Source organism: Brachionichthys hirsutus, unplaced genomic scaffold, assembly GCF_040956055.1.
Source record: "Brachionichthys hirsutus isolate HB-005 unplaced genomic scaffold, CSIRO-AGI_Bhir_v1 contig_1025, whole genome shotgun sequence".
Taxonomy (NCBI): domain Eukaryota; kingdom Metazoa; phylum Chordata; class Actinopteri; order Lophiiformes; family Brachionichthyidae; genus Brachionichthys; species Brachionichthys hirsutus.
In genome coordinates, this window is record NW_027180325.1 from 116,616 (window position 1) to 132,626 (window position 16,011).

Here is a 16,011-nt window from a genome sequence, read left to right on the forward strand (position 1 = left end):
TACATCATTTTGCTCAGTTTATTTTAAAAGACCCCGAGCGACAGAAGCTCCAATCTGTATGTCTGAGCTAAAATTCTGCCCATATCTTCATAATTCCATCAATTTATCATTTTTGGGTCACTTATCTTTCACAGAGTGTTTTTTATTTAAGGCTGAAGCCTATTCTAGATGACATTGGCCGAGCTGTAGGGTACACCCTGAACAGGTTGCCTGACCATTCACCACAACATTAACACCTATGGGCAATTTACAAGCAATGATTACCTGATCATGCATCTCTTTGAACTGTGGGAGGAAGCCAGAGGAACAGAAGCAAAGCCATAAAGACAGAGGAAGAACATGCAAACCCTCGTCCTATATCAAAAACTGCAGGTTTAAATACTCCAGGCAATTACTCAATACATCTGTCTTCAGAATGCTAAGAACATTTCCTGACTACTTTCATCTATTCTCACTTGAGTCGTTGAATCTTTCTTCTAAATTTTAATTAGATCACATTTTGGTTTTTCGAGGAAGAGCACAAAAAATATAGGTCCGCGATTCCGAAGTAGCAAAACTGCAGCTACATACTGCATCACACCTCAACTCAACTAAACTCAATCATCTGTATATCTTGCAATATACTTTTTCCTTCTGGATTTACCCCCTTTATAATGTCTGATAAATTATGTATTCCAATTCGCCCAAGCCAACCTCCTGACCACCACCGACATTCACACATGCAATGTCGGTGGAGTGTCTTGCCCAAGGTTACAACGACATTGTGCACATGTGCCGGAGCCGGGATTTGAACCACCAACCTCTCGATCATAGGACGGCCCGCTCAACCACCACTGTCGCCCCATATATATATTATTTGTGACATTTATAATTATGAGGATGTAATAATGAAATATTTGCTAGCTCTTACTGTTAACGTGCAGAAATGACAGACTACTACAAAGAGTAGTTCTAAGTGTGAATAGTCAATAAAAGCTTCCATTAACTCATGAAGTTAGTTTGAACACACAGTGAAATGTGTTTTGTTGGTACATATGTTATTAATGTTTTTGCTACAGAAGGCGTTGGCAGCAGACCTACCTCCCACGAGATGACTAGTTCATGCCTGCGGCCATTCCCTCCACTTACGTTGGCTGGTGCAACTGACGGAACTGTTTGAAACAGAAAGGTTAGCACTTCATCACTGACCCAACACTACAAACACACTTTAGCATGCTGCTGGGAAAAAAAACCCTGCGTTCCAACTTCCCTGCACATCAGCCACGACAAAGAGAAATACAGAAACATTATAATGTAGTAGTACATCAAATTGTATTTGTTGTATTTATATAAACTGAATCGCAAAAAAGTAAAGTGGTCCTAACTGAAAATAACGTTTTTATTTAAGTTTGAAAAACACAGTGAAGTAACCTTTAAAAGAATACATTACAATATCACTTATGCTTTATTGTTTCTTCCTGCATTAAATTACCAGTCGATCAAACTGGAGTGAGAGCATGTTCTATTTATGTACTTTTAAACACTTTGTTGGCATTTTGAACTTGGTCTATAACTTTAAGGACAGATTACCATAATTGTGTGTAGATACACTTATTAGACTCTTAATTATGCTGAAGAGACAGGACAGATATAATTACCTACTTCTACACGACTCATGACCTTTGCAATTATTCCAATTTATAGATGAGAAACCAGCAGTTAGTGAAGCAGCAGACATTAACAAGCCTGTCTCACTCAATTTTACCCCATCATAAATAGTACATTCTAACGTGTCTCTACTTCAGGACATTACGGGAAATGTTTGTTTGCAGAAACACTAAACTTGTTGAAATCCATGTACGCAGCATACCTTCAACTTCTTACTCAATTTAAATTAAGTGTACTAATAACGGGAAGTAATATGTCCATGAGAGGGAGAATCAGCCCCTTTAAGCAAACAGGCTAAAATTCTATAATCGGTACCTGGATCGCGTAAATGTAGCGTAAATCCAATAATGGATTTGAGGATTTACCTGCTTCTTTAGTTCGGACACCTCTGGAAAATGCACTAGGATCTCCAGTTCCAATCGCATTACTGGACACCACCCTGAACTCATATTCCACCCAGGGGTTGAGGTCAACAGCCATGGCCGATTCCATATCCCCAGTCACAGGGTCTGGGTCTGCAAACAACATTCCCAGTATAAAGTTCTGTATGTAAAACATGCACTGCCTCAAGTGTCAACATTCAACTTTAAGGAGGTTTGAGAATTATATTTAGCTACAAGTACAGGATTTATAGTCTTCTGCGCCAAACAATACAAGAATATGATTCTTAGCATACAGACAAAGCAGTCAGGGACTTCTTTTTATGGCTGCACATTTGTGAAGATGTTCTGCACTGGCTTAGCAATTGAGCAGGTGTTTTTCATTGCTTAAGGCCAGAGCGAAAGACACAGGATGTGAAGTCAACACCAGGCATATGTCCACGTAGCTTGCAGACAGTCATCAAATATAATGACTTTATATGATGACTTCAAAACTGTATGAACTTGTCAAAGTACTTTGTATGCACCCAAATGTAAAGTGTTTATAAGCTGCGAGATGCCACTTCAACCTCAAAGCCACTGTCTCAGTTCAAATCTGCAGCCGTTGGAGCACAGTTCCCAAGAAGAGGAAAAAAACATATCATTACTTCAGTTCAAATGGACTGAACACAATAACGGTTTGCCTCCAGAGTCACCGTGACTTAATGTCTTTACAAAATGTTGTCACAATAAACACACTTTACTGAAAGCCAAATATCAGTAAAATGCGTTGTTGACTGAACAACAGCTTACAAGTACAAATGTCACTTCATCTAAAAATAAACTAAAAATAGTTATGGTAAATCACATCGTGCAGCTAAAAAAAAAAAGAGGAAAAGTCAGGTTGACTGAAAGCATATCCATGTCACAAATGAACCGCAGGCCTCTCGCTGATAACCAAGGCAACATCCAGGGGAGCAGCGAGGCTTCAATTGAAATCATCCGAAGCAGCTAACAACGCGACCACTCTGGCAGGCAAGCTGGTCTTCAAACATGAGCTGATAAGTGTGTTTGGGAGGCGCGGGGACTGAAAGGCTGATCCACTTTATGCTAATCTTGTGGACTATGTGACAATAAATCACATAGTCCTAATTGTGCTTTATTGAATTAAATGTGCTTGAACAGATGCGATGTGAGAGGAGTGTATACAAAGTATGATTTATATACCTGTGGGGGATGAATCATTATCACACCTTAAACTCTGCTAATATTTTCACATGGCATATTAAAACAGATTAAACACACTCAGCAAGCCTTCCTTCTTACATCCTTACGCTAAATAATGGATGTCTACTTCATATAAATCTGCCTCAAAGCAGGGGAAGTTCAGTAACACATTACAGGTTCCGATTCAAATCCAAAAGGTTAATTTGAAAACGAAATGCTTGTTTGATATTCAAAGTAATATAGGCTCAATTTTATTTTAGATGGTTTTTTTTAAACAATAGCAAAGTGAAGTCAATAAAAATCACTAAAATTGACTGTAAAATCTGTCAAAAATGGATTTCATCTTCTTCAACAGACATCTGAGAAAGTCCTGATCAGAGTTCGGTTTAGAGGAACACTGCCAGACACTTGCTTGACTTTCAGGATGAGATTTCTGATAAAACTAATCATGTCTCTTGAATGCAGTAATCCTCCTCGCATTTGAATGATTTACCATTTCCCTGCTTGACTTTCAGCAGAATTAAGGAAATTCCATATGACCCCACTTCAATGTCCACAGATCGAGATGCAGCAATTTGCTACTTATTGATTACCTGTTCTGACAGTTTGCCAGCCTAATGAAAAAGGGCTGCGGGCCTGTAAGTTGTAGGTTCTTATTGGGCTGTGGTTATCCAGCCCACGAGACCATGACAGAGTGGCTGTCATATCTGTGATCTCCTCCACTATCACCACTCCAGGGGGTCCAGGAGGACCTGGTGTATAGACAGATGGGAATCATTGATTAAATGAGTTCCAGTGGCTCGGCAATAAATTAATAAATGTCAAAACACTGGGTAAAAGAAAATCAATGAATCTCTGAATTCTAAGCTCGTATAAACAGGTATGCCTTCATTTTGCAGAATTACTATTAAATACACCAAAGAGTGTGTCTCTGCAATATGAAGGATGAACGGCTGTATACTTATGGTGGCAACATCAATTCTGTGTTGTTAACGTTGAACAAACAGTAGACAAGAACATCCCACACTTAAATTGAAGCAGGATCCCGGCTGACATACATCTGTTGCCAAGGACCTCAAGCTGATTAAAAGATACTGAAGCTTGCTTTTCTGTGGGATTTTGAAAGCGGTCCGTCAGTTCTGCTGCGCATGACTGTGTTTTAGACCTTCCTGTTTTAATACAGCAGAACATATGCTTACCTCACTCTTCAGAAGTAAATGCAATCTGCAAGTGTAGTATACATCTAAGGACTCAGGGGGGGCAGTTTCATGTGAAAACCTGGCAGCTGGTGTGCTCAAAGCCAATGTACTGTAGCCCCAAAAAAGTGCCCATTAGAAGTTTGTGCAGCAAGGTGCTTTTGCATTTCTGGACATTAAGATGCATTTAATTTCTTTGTAGGTACAGCATCCACCTTTTTTAGCATGCCATGGCATAAATACTCAACTGTATCACAGCCTATTGGAAAATGACAGGCAACTAATTACCATCACGGCATATTATTACCCTCGCCGAAGAGGAGGCGAGGGTATTGCAATTGGGTGCGTTTGTCTGTTTGTTTGTCTGTCTGTCCAAGCGCATAACTCAAAAACTAGTAACCCAATCGACTTGAAATTTTTACACAAGCAAGGTTCTGTCCGTGGCTCGGTCCTCCCCGAGAATGGCGTTGATCCGGATCTGGATCCAGATTCTAGAATTATTTTTACATCTGGAATCGTGCCTGTGCTGTAAACTGCCACTTTAAGAGGGAGGGACACGAATGGCATGATGGGAAAAAGAGTCCAGAAGGAGTCTTGTAGTACGTTCCGGAGCAGCAAGCTAGAGCAGGTTTGGCCCCTCTGATCCGGAAGCCCTGTTTACTGTCTCACAAGATCGAATAGTCTTTTGGAGGCGAGGGTCTGCAATCTCTGATTGTCGTTTTCTAGTTAGTGATAAAAATAGAGCACATGATTTAGAGAAGTGTAAAGTGTGTTATCTGTAAAATCTGACATGAGAACTACACTTAAAAGCAAAACCAATTTTTTTTTATTAATCTTCTTGGAACTATTCATAAAAAAATGGGTTATTAATATTTGACACATTAAACTAATAAATCTCCAGGCAACACATATATCCCGATATGTTGTTTTGCTTTGATTAAAATTTAGAGCAGCACCTGCATAATTTCAAAGAGGTAGTCAATGTAAAAATTAAATCTTTCACTCACGCTGTGTAGCATCTTAATTTATTCTGAGCCACACCTGCACAAATGTCACAAGGGGTCCATTTATTTTTAACAGCAACATTATTCAAATAAACCTTGTAGCTGTAGCAATATATTCATTCTGGGTATGACACGTTTGGGCAGAAGCCTAAAAAATAGGCTGGGGTTTAATGAAGCAACAACAAATCTCAACATAGTACTGGCTGAATGACTGATATAACATTTCCTTTGATGTCACCTCCAAAGGTACGTGAGCTGTAAAGATGTATAATTCTTATCTCAGAATATGGTCAAAATCAGATCAGAACCTGGGTAAGTAATAATTGTTAAATTAGATTACATTAGAATTACATTAGATGACAATCAGCATCCATAGAATCTGATCACTGGGCATTTCAGGCCAGATCAGCTCTGCTTAACAGCATATTAAAGCCATTCATGCAGACAGACCGTCTGTCCAGCCACACTCAGTGATGATAAAAAAAATGAGTTGAGCTAGTCAAAAGGAGGTCATCATGTGGAAATTGTTACTGTTGAAATGTCTCCACCGGGAGCAAACTTCTGATGCTGTCTAATTATCCCAGTTCCCATATCGAGCATATATCTAACAAATTGGGGCCTAATTTCATGGATTCACAAAATATCTGAACATTACTTCACAGTACACGATTTCTTGACATAACAAAATACATGATTGCCATAGTCATGGATTTCATTGTCCTAGCTTGAACTTTCAGAGAGTAATTGGCTATAAAAATAATAACAAGCTCACCTCGAACAAGAAGCTCAGCCTCTGTAACTACGGTGTCAGCGCTAGTTTGGGCCTGGCAACCAAACCTGCCGGCATGCTTCAGCAAAATATTCCTAATCAGTAGATCCACTGTCGAAGACTGCTGAAAAGGAGACAGAATGACAAAGGCAGCTGTTAAACAAGCCTAAATGTGCTTGACACAAAAAAAGTGATTTCTTTATATTAATAAGTAGAAGCTCAAGACGTTTGATAGATTTTTACTTAATGCAGGTGCCTACTTGCTGCTATATTCTTCAGCCACTTGTATGTTTCCTCTGCTGAAATGTGAATGCCTTAGGCAAGGCTGGGAATAATTCAAGGTCTGCACAGAAACTGATTACAATTACAAGCCATGCTTGAGCCAGGAGTCTGGTGTGCGTGTAAAGGTTTGTCATTGCAAATACGTTTTCTCTAGAGCTTGAGTAAAAGCAGCAGACACATCAGGACAGATAGATTTTAACGTCCACAGTTGATAAAGGGATACTGGTGCAAAAACGTATTAATGGTTTTTAGACAATAATGACTTTTTTTGTATTATACAGAAGAAGATATCTTCTTGTTGCTTGAGGAAATATACAACTGAATCAGTCTTGCAGAAACAAGAAAAAGTAAAAAGTGAATGAATGTAATTTTTAGGTGTCAAAATGATGCATCTAAAAAGGGACACATCAGCAATTTAAATTCAGTTTAATAAAGATAGATACATTTTACGTATCTATTTTTTTATACCTCCTGTGTGGAATTGTGTGTATAGGACTATACATTTTATGCAATACTAGAATAAAGAGAGTAATTTGTGCTTGTTGTTACAAACATAACTCTTTTGTTTAAAAAAAGCAAAGAAATGAACCTGGTTAAAAAAAATACAGCTGTAATAAAGCATTAATAAAACATGGTAATTGTAAAAATAAAATAAAATAGAGGATTAATGGTGACATGGTAACAATAAAGTCTCCTCAGACAGTCCTTGACCATGCATCCCATAACCTGCTCCAGATGGGGTCAAGCAGACAGAAAGAATTGATGCAATTAAGCTCCTCCATGTCAGAGGGGTTTTGAAAGCAGTAATGCACATCAAGCTATCATATATCTTTGTTAATGTTTGATTTTCTCCATTATATTCTTTCCTCTTTCTCATTCTAAACCACTGCTGCCTTGTTTCATCTCTCATTAACTTTCAAAGGAAACATGAGTCCGAAAAAGGTGTAATTGAGACCAACAGACATGCAGTGAATCAATGTAGATCTTTGTTTATTCACAAGATCGTCAGACCTTCAGAGGAAATTCTCCTTTTCTTTGTATAACACATTTTTGGTGTGTTGTAATCAAAATATTATTACACAATACAGACAGACAGTCAGACAGATATAAGATAAATTTTGCTCTTACTCTCGCTATTACTGTTTGGATGTATTCAAAATGGGCCCCGTCTTGCTGAAAGTTGATTGGCTTCTGGTTGAAGAACCACTGGAAAGCCACCTCCAGCGATGCATCGTGTGTCGCCTTGCAGCTGAGAACCACACTCTCCCCCACCGTCACTTCCACTTTCCTTGGGCTGAGCTCCACGCGCATGGCATCTGGAAGCACAAAGCTGCTACACTGTCACCCAACCCTAACCCAAAAGCTAATGTCAAGCTGACTTTGTCTGTGACATTACTTGCCAGAGGAATCGTGAGAGCACCAACTCTGATTTGGGCACAAATATTCTCACCTTTGTTCGATTAAATATGTTGTTTGGCTCTGATCTACACTACGTTCAGGGCGTCTGCTCCCTGAGACAGAGGCCTTCACACTGTTAAAGTGTGTCCTTGTAATATGATCCCTGAATGTGAGAAGCCTTCGTTCATGGTGGAGCAAGCGCAATACATTCCCTAGCACTTGAGCAAAGGATGGGGTGGGGTGGGGGGTGGTGACATTGGGGAATGTTTATTGGTGGAGACTTTTGCTAATTTGGCAGAAAATAAAGTCCCCCCCAGGCCATGACTTACCTTTTACCCACAGTATTGCAGTCATCTCTGCCGAGCCCAGATGATTCTCTGCCCGGCAAATATAGTTCCCCTCATCCGCTCGACTGGCGTTAACAATTCTCAGAGTGTTGTTCCGGAAAAACACAATCCTGTAAAAAGGGACACGAAATCAATACTGCTATGACACATACATTCACATGTAATGGTTGTATTACAAGTACAAGCAGCAGTGTCATTGTGTCAGATGACCAGAAAAGCTAAAAATAAACTGTGCAGATGTCCTTTAAATAATCATCCAAATGTGTTCACAGGTGTTTCTTGATTTTGTTTTCCATGCTGATGAGGAGGTACTTCTTCAATTTTGATCCTGTAACAAGGATAAAAGCACTGGGAGCATTTATTTTTGTTGGATGGAAAAAGGACCTTAACCCTAAAGATCAATCAACAATTTAATTTAAATGTGTTAACGATCTGATATGCAGATACAACTAAGTGACCCTATCTTCAACAGCATTAAAACAAAGATGCTTTGAAAGATAGAGATAAAGACTTTCTGTAAAAGAGGTCACTGAGGTATTGATGTTAGCAAACGCAGCATTTCTCTGACTTTCAATCCAGGTACACGCACGCACTCAATCCAATCCTCTCTTTGAAAGAAAGCAACAACTGGACCACTAATTCTAGTGCAATCTAAAATTAATCAAAGCAAAATTTAACAAAATTTGTAGATTAGTATTTTAGTATTTTATACTCCGTAGCATTTTTTCTTTAACTCTAAATAAACTGTGCTGTCATTATGAATTTCACCCATCAGAGTGTGAATACTGGTCTGTTTAGTCAATTCAAAGCTCAAGCTGCAAAACTCAGACGTAGATGAGAGGGAGCGGTCTTCCTCGGAACATGCATGTCCTGGAGGATGGGGTGTGAGCAAATGGCTTCTGAGCAGGTGTCACGCACAGAGTACATAGTACGTCAAATGATTACGAGCCATTGCTTTCCCCCCCATGTTCACAAAAACTCCCGATGTAGTATTTTAATCACATCTGATTTCAGCATGACCTATAAGGCAGAGGCAAATATTTACAGTTATTTTGTTTTTTTTGATTGGAAGATGTCTTTAATCCTTAATCAAATGGGATATATAACAAGGGGACAGCAAAGCATCATTTCAGCCAAATTGCATGGGTGCTTTTTGTATATTTACAACACTAAGCTCTTTTATCATTGGCAAGGTGATTGAAATTGGCAAAGGGAAACCCATGAAGGCATGAGAAAATGTTGCCACACATAGACAATTCATGAGCAATCTGCAGCCAGGAGACATTTTTTCAAATTAGGGAGGAAATTCCCATCTGACAAGGACAGGCTCTGTTGGCTCTATGCAAATCAATTCAAAATGAGATTATTTAACGGGGACATTAGAAGACCACGGACCGGGCGCATCTGTAAATATATATGATTAAATTTGAGGTGAGGTTTTAAGAGTTAAATTCAAACAGGTTGCTTCATAGTAGTTGTCTGTAGGCATGCTGTAATATATTATGTAATATTAATCTCCTCACAATTTTCAATAATCTTAGACATGCATCGACTCTTAGACATAGAGTCCATGGCTTTGAATTACCACACACGTTCAAACTAATGGGATTAATGCTTTCTATTTAAGAGACAAAAGCCGAGAACATTAGTGGAAATCCATGTTAATTACCAGTCTTCATTAAGTCAGCGCAGCTGTCATTGCTAGATAAACGTGAAGCCGCTTCGATCGCTCCCTTGCACTTCTCTCTCCTCATAAACTCTTTACTAGTAAGGCCAGAAAATCAAGCCTAGCTGAAAAGGCCCCTCCTAGTTTCTTTTTTCAGACAGTCGTCATCTTTTACAAAGGCTGTTCTCTAATTGAACACCAACCATCTCAACACGCTTCAGCCCTTTATTTATGTGCTATAGTACATAACAGTCTAATTGAATTTGTGTTTTTAAAAAGGCAATAATCATGGTCGTTTAAAATGAATCTGTGAGAGAAGGTTTGGATTCGGACATGTTTATTGCCCGTGCTTGGTCTGACTCGCTGAGCAATAGTGGATCCGAAAATGACTTTGAGGGTAGAGATTTATTGTCTTCCCAGTGTTTATTTATTTATTTTTAACAATTCTCTACTTTCTTAAGACACAACTTAATCTCAAGATAAAATAGGTTTGGACTGTTATAGATCTCCTGCCAACAAAACTGAGAAATAGATTTGCAACTGCAAGGGTGTGACAAATACCTCAAAGATTTTATCAAGTCCAGACAAGGCAGAACCATTAATAACCATTTTAGGGCGACTGACTCCCCCATTCATCAGTTTAACGGCACCAGGCCTTTCATAAAAAAAAAAAACAGAGGTCCGGAAATTATCAAATGGTAGTTTTCCTTTTAGTGGAAAACCACTAATTTTGCACGTTTTCTACAACACTGTTCACCTGGATCTGTGCTCCCATCCAGCTGCTAGAGTCACTAAAGCATCGTTGCTGCCTGCTTGAAGGAGTGGTGCACCGAGGATCTGATTATCAACTGGCTTTCCTTGCTGTGAACTGTTGAACAGACTGCTGAATCTTGGCTGATAAAAAAAAAAGGTCCTGTTCTCTCACTCAAAACTTGGGATGCTCAGCAGTGACTGATAATTTCAGCGGTGTCGCTCAGTTTGATTGATGGTCGCTCGGCCTGCTCAGCCCCCCTCGAGGAGCAACGGAGAGACGTTTTCTCATAAAAGATGATGCATCTGAATTCCAAATGCAATTCTGAGGTCTAAATTGTCAGGATCCCTTAGAAAGGGGGGGGGGGGGGAGTCTCCAGAGCTTTGAGGTGTTTTATTTTGACGGTGACACTTAATTTCAGTTACAGTAATGAAACAGTGACGTGCGACAACGAGACATGCACAGAATTCCTTGGGGGAGGGGGGGTCTGAGACGAAAAGATAACAATTGAATTATTCCGTTAAATTATGGTGAGAGGTGGTGAGAGAAAGTAACATTTCATAACTTGATAGAGATTTCACAGAGCAGTTAGGGTTAGGGTTAAAAATATATTCCAGTAATATTTCCTCTTTCCTTAATTCACAGAAAATAATCTGACACTATTACTGAAAGACAGCTCCAGTATTTGAAGAAAACATACAGCATCTATCTAAATTATAATAGGAGAAATGAATTTTTCCTAAAAGTCTAAAATATTTTATTGTTTTGATTGCAGACAATAAAACGTTTTACACATATCTATTCCTATTCAATACTACAACTAGTGGCAGCAAAGGAGCTTGGATCACCGTCTGATTATTTGCAAAACAATATATTATTTTCCGTAATGCTTCTCTTTAGGGATCTCTCCATCGCTTCAATATTTCATCTTATATTATTAAATCAATGACCAGGAAAGCTTTATGGCAAAAATGTGATGAGATGTCAGCGAACGATTTCAATTAAAATTTCAAACTGAATTTATTATCAATCACACACACACACACACACACAAAGCAGTATACTGTGAACTTTAGATTGGAGTAATGCTTGATATGATGACCTCAGGTTGTGCAACCAAACAGCTGTGCTACTTGAGTGTCTCTCACAAGCTGCACATGTTTTTTTTATTATTATTATTTCCTAAAGCAGTGCAATGTGACTGACAGTCAAAAATGAGATATCAAGTATGATAAAAAATCATTGGTTGAAATAGCTGCAGTACCTTTTAGTTGGCTGTATCCTTCTGTTTCCTCTCTTCCACATTATCCGGGGTTTGGGTGATGCTCTGGGTTTGCATTCGAGTGATACATCTTTTCCCAGTGTGGCAATGACCCGCATTGGATTGTGGACAAAGACAGGCGCAGATGCTGTGCAAGGGAGACGAAAAAAAAAGAGAACTATTTTAAAGGCTATTAAAAAAAAAACAGGAGAGATGTAAAATATTTTCTCCATGTTTGGATCAAACACTGATTTAAACGTGTCCCTTCCACTGAATGCAGTCCCACTTAATGAGATACAACAGTGTTCTGGTCATGTAAACTAATTTTTTTCTGGATTGTATAAAAATGTTAGCAGTTGTTTTAAATGACAGGACATACCATATATTTCTTGCAAACTCAAATCGGTGATTTCACTTCTATGAGTTATTTTTTGGGGGAAATTTTTACACCCTTGTTACTAAAACAACCCTTTTTAAAATTGCTTTATTTATTGTATGGTTGGCAAAATACAATACGTACATAATAAGTAAATGTAACATGCTTTACACCTTTTCATCTGTGACATTTCAAAGTAATTATTTAAAAAAAAAAGAAATGCTAGAGGGTTTGAGTGACACATCATGGCTCAAAATGCTAATTTGCTTCGATGTAATAGGATTTTCCACATGAAGTATTACAACACATGCTTGTAAACCAGGATTCCTGCAAATGCACTTTCATACCTTGCATAATGCAGGCCGACCACACTCAGTTTTAATTCTGTGCTAGTTCAGTATCCACTACACTTAAATATAAATATGCATTATGTTGTGCAGAATGATTACTAAATAACTATCATCACAATTATGATGATATGGTTGGATGATTTGTACTGATTTTATGAAAATAGTTTTTAGCTCATTTGTTTCCATAGTTATATAATAATAATCCATAATAAGAACAACTATTCTAACAATTGTGCTTTACTTAAGATACTAAATTAAGTAAGATACAGAATGGTCTAAATAAGGCTTCAGGCCTCAAGCTGACGTGGCACTGACACGTACATTGAGGCTATCTACAGGCTGCAAGGCGCTGTCAACTGTGATTATTCAAATCCTGAGTGATGCTTTATAGGTGACATTATACACAATGACAATTCAATCCCATCTGGAGCTACAAGCTGACCCCTATCTCAATAACACTTGTGTCTTTGCAGTAGTCTGAGTGGTAGCGGTCCCTCTAGACACGAATAGCAGCTGAAAACGGAGCAGTTGCTGCATTCATTTGTTTTAATCAAAATAAGAGCACGCCCACAGCAGGTGACAGCCCAGAACCACTATTGCTTTACTCACAAGCTCCCAGAAGAGCTGGATCTGGGGCAAGATCACAGGCACGAGGGCAGTCACTGGCCCATATAGCCTCCAGTGATCGCTCATCTGCAGGCTGTTATTAGCCATGTAATCTGTCCTGATAGTGTTTGCTCGTGGAAATCTCCACAGAGCACAGGCCACTGGGAAGAGACGCCCTGGGTAGCGTTAAAAAACACTCATCACCACAGCTTCCACATATCTTTGTGACTGTGACTCTGAGGAAGGCAGATGTGTCTCCTCGTCAGCGTGGATAAAGCTCATCAAATGCTACATGATTCCCACAGAAAACATTTTCTAAGTCTTTCACACACACAAAAAAAAAACTTTGTTCATTTGCTGTAAGGTTTTCAAAATGCCAGAGTGCACCCTTCAAAAAGGGCACGGCCACACAGACAGTAAATCAAACTGTCCCTCGGGGAAACACGAAAGGGGAATGGGTGTCGCCAGATGTGTCCCAGTATGGAAGATGACAAGGAGAAAATAGTGCATCAACACAGAACAGTGGACGGCCATTCACGATGACGGTTATGATTTTTAGCCTGAAGCCTAAAGTATGAAGAGCACACTTTCTTTGTCACATGATTGTACATGTCTGAGTACATTGTGAAGCATGTATTAAAGATACAAACATTATTTTCAAAAATAATGGCATCATTATAAAGTGCAGGAGTTGAATTATTGATCATTTATTACAAAACAGTAATAGGAACCAGCGAAGAATAAAAACTGGATGAAAGTCATACCCAAAGTGAAGGTTTATGAGTAGTGGGGATTGTGATGCAGGCTGTGCATTGATGACAAACGATAGAGCGGAGGAGATAAGACCCTAATGGAGTCATTAAACTCCATCAGCAAAACCACTGATGTGTCTCTTCTAGTGTTTGCTCCCATTAGTATAAATCCTACAAGCAATCCATTCAGAATAATGTTGAACTGTTCCAAACTCTCTCCAACTTGATGCATGCAGGCACCTCATTGAATACAACCATAAGGGTTATTATTTTATTCATGCTCTGTCTGGGTTAAATCAGAAACCATTGATTGGCAATCAGCACATCTCACAGTAAAACGTTCCCCTCTTGCATGTCAATCTCCCTCCCTCTGGTACCTCACTCTGATGCCGATGTGAGCAATTTATTTATTTTCTTTTTTTTGTCAAATTTATGCTTGGCTTACAGGAAAAGTTGCAAAATTTTGAATTTTTTTCTTTTTTTAAAGCCGTGTTTCACGACATGTCAAATACAATGTAAACATGCAAATACCTAAAATCTTGAGTTCAGCATTAGAGTAGATGTCCCCATATTTATTTTCTGCAACACACTGGTACATTCCCGAGTCCGTTGGCTGCACTTTCTGAATGGTTACTTCTCCATGCACTACTTCAAGTCGACCCTGTAAAGAAAACATATCAAGGAACATCATATTTGAAATAAGATACCCAGCAAAGGGTAACACTATATATAGATGATGTGTGGCTTCATAGAAATTCAGATGAGTCATGATGCAAAAGGCAATGGTAGCATGCAGGAAGACGGGTACCTCAGATGTCAAGGGCAAACCGTTACGGAGCCAGCGATAGGTGGGCCGGGGCCTCCCCATGGCCTTGCACTCCCATTGGAGTTTCTCTCCGCTATCCAGCTGAGTGTCATTAATCATTCTGACCCACTGAGGGATGGCTTAAAGATAGAATAAAAAAAAAGACTTTGGCATAAATAATAGATCCTTGAAAGAAACTCAGTTTTGTTTGGCAATATTATTTGAGAATCATTTTTAGATTATTTTATTATTTGAGACATGTAAATCTAGACGATTAGAACCCCCATTTCAGGAACATGTATTCGACACAGTGGAGGTTGAGTGTTATTTTTTTCCAACTTAATTAAATTATAAGTTATTAACTTTTATAGTTGTTTATCACTTTACAAAAATCATCAAAAAATCATCCTTTAAAGAAGTTGTAGTCGTGCAGTAACAGATAACAGAAACAAAAATGGAAATGCAGTTATATAACAGTCTGTCTACAGCATCATATTTTAAGTATTATGACAATCCACAATACAATGTTGTGCTTACAATATATTATATACATTTGCTACACTTATACTATAATCAGAGCTCCTTTCTGAATATAACACAAAATATCAAGGATATTTATCACTGGTGGAGTCTAGTGTTATCTAATATGTATACAGTATGTATATATATATTCTTTTTCCATTCTTCCTTTCCAATTAATTATAACTTCATTGTTAAGTACTGCTTAACCACCTTAGAAAAAGTACCAATTACAATGTTATTACCAAGCTAAGACATGAGAAAGGTAAAAAAAAAAAAAGGAAAAAAGAAATCATAAGATTGCTTAAGCTCTATATTCACAAATTTCAGACGGAATACTGGCGTTGACATCTTCGCTGACAAAATTTCCAAATACATCTACCACACGTCATCTTTATTATCTTTTATCTAGATTAATGACACGCCAGGTCAGGCCCTTACGATCTACAAAGGGTGGCGGTGCATTTCCTGTGCAAAAAGGACCACTCAGCTGCTTCCCCTTTGCTAACATGCCAGACACGTTCTTCGCTACTCTTTGTACATCTTCAGTAGCACTTTTTATTTGATTGAATGATTATGGTCAGGAAGGTCTACCTCACAATGAGAGTTCAAACTAGCAAACTAGCAAATGACCTGTGTAAATTAGATGTAGCGTGAGGCTGCTACAAGTTAGGCTCCCTATTCTCCTTGTGATGT

At 38.6% G+C, this 16,011-nt stretch overlaps 1 protein-coding gene across 1 annotated transcript in view; it reads right to left on the reverse strand.

The window, feature by feature from the left end:
* The window catches only part of LOC137912769 (contactin-5-like), a 46,861-nt gene that overhangs the window by 5,016 nt on the left and 25,834 nt on the right, over nt 1–16,011 (reverse strand). Inside the window, exons 8-16 of the mRNA XM_068756907.1 lie at nt 14,800–14,936; nt 14,523–14,652; nt 11,911–12,055; nt 8,212–8,339; nt 7,613–7,800; nt 6,206–6,326; nt 3,827–3,985; nt 2,013–2,162; nt 1,081–1,151 (exon numbers count right to left, since the gene is read on the reverse strand). Coding sequence (XP_068613008.1) covers nt 1,081–1,151; nt 2,013–2,162; nt 3,827–3,985; nt 6,206–6,326; nt 7,613–7,800; nt 8,212–8,339; nt 11,911–12,055; nt 14,523–14,652; nt 14,800–14,936 — 1,229 coding nt within the window. The remainder of the gene's footprint in view (nt 1–1,080; nt 1,152–2,012; nt 2,163–3,826; nt 3,986–6,205; nt 6,327–7,612; nt 7,801–8,211; nt 8,340–11,910; nt 12,056–14,522; nt 14,653–14,799; nt 14,937–16,011) is intronic.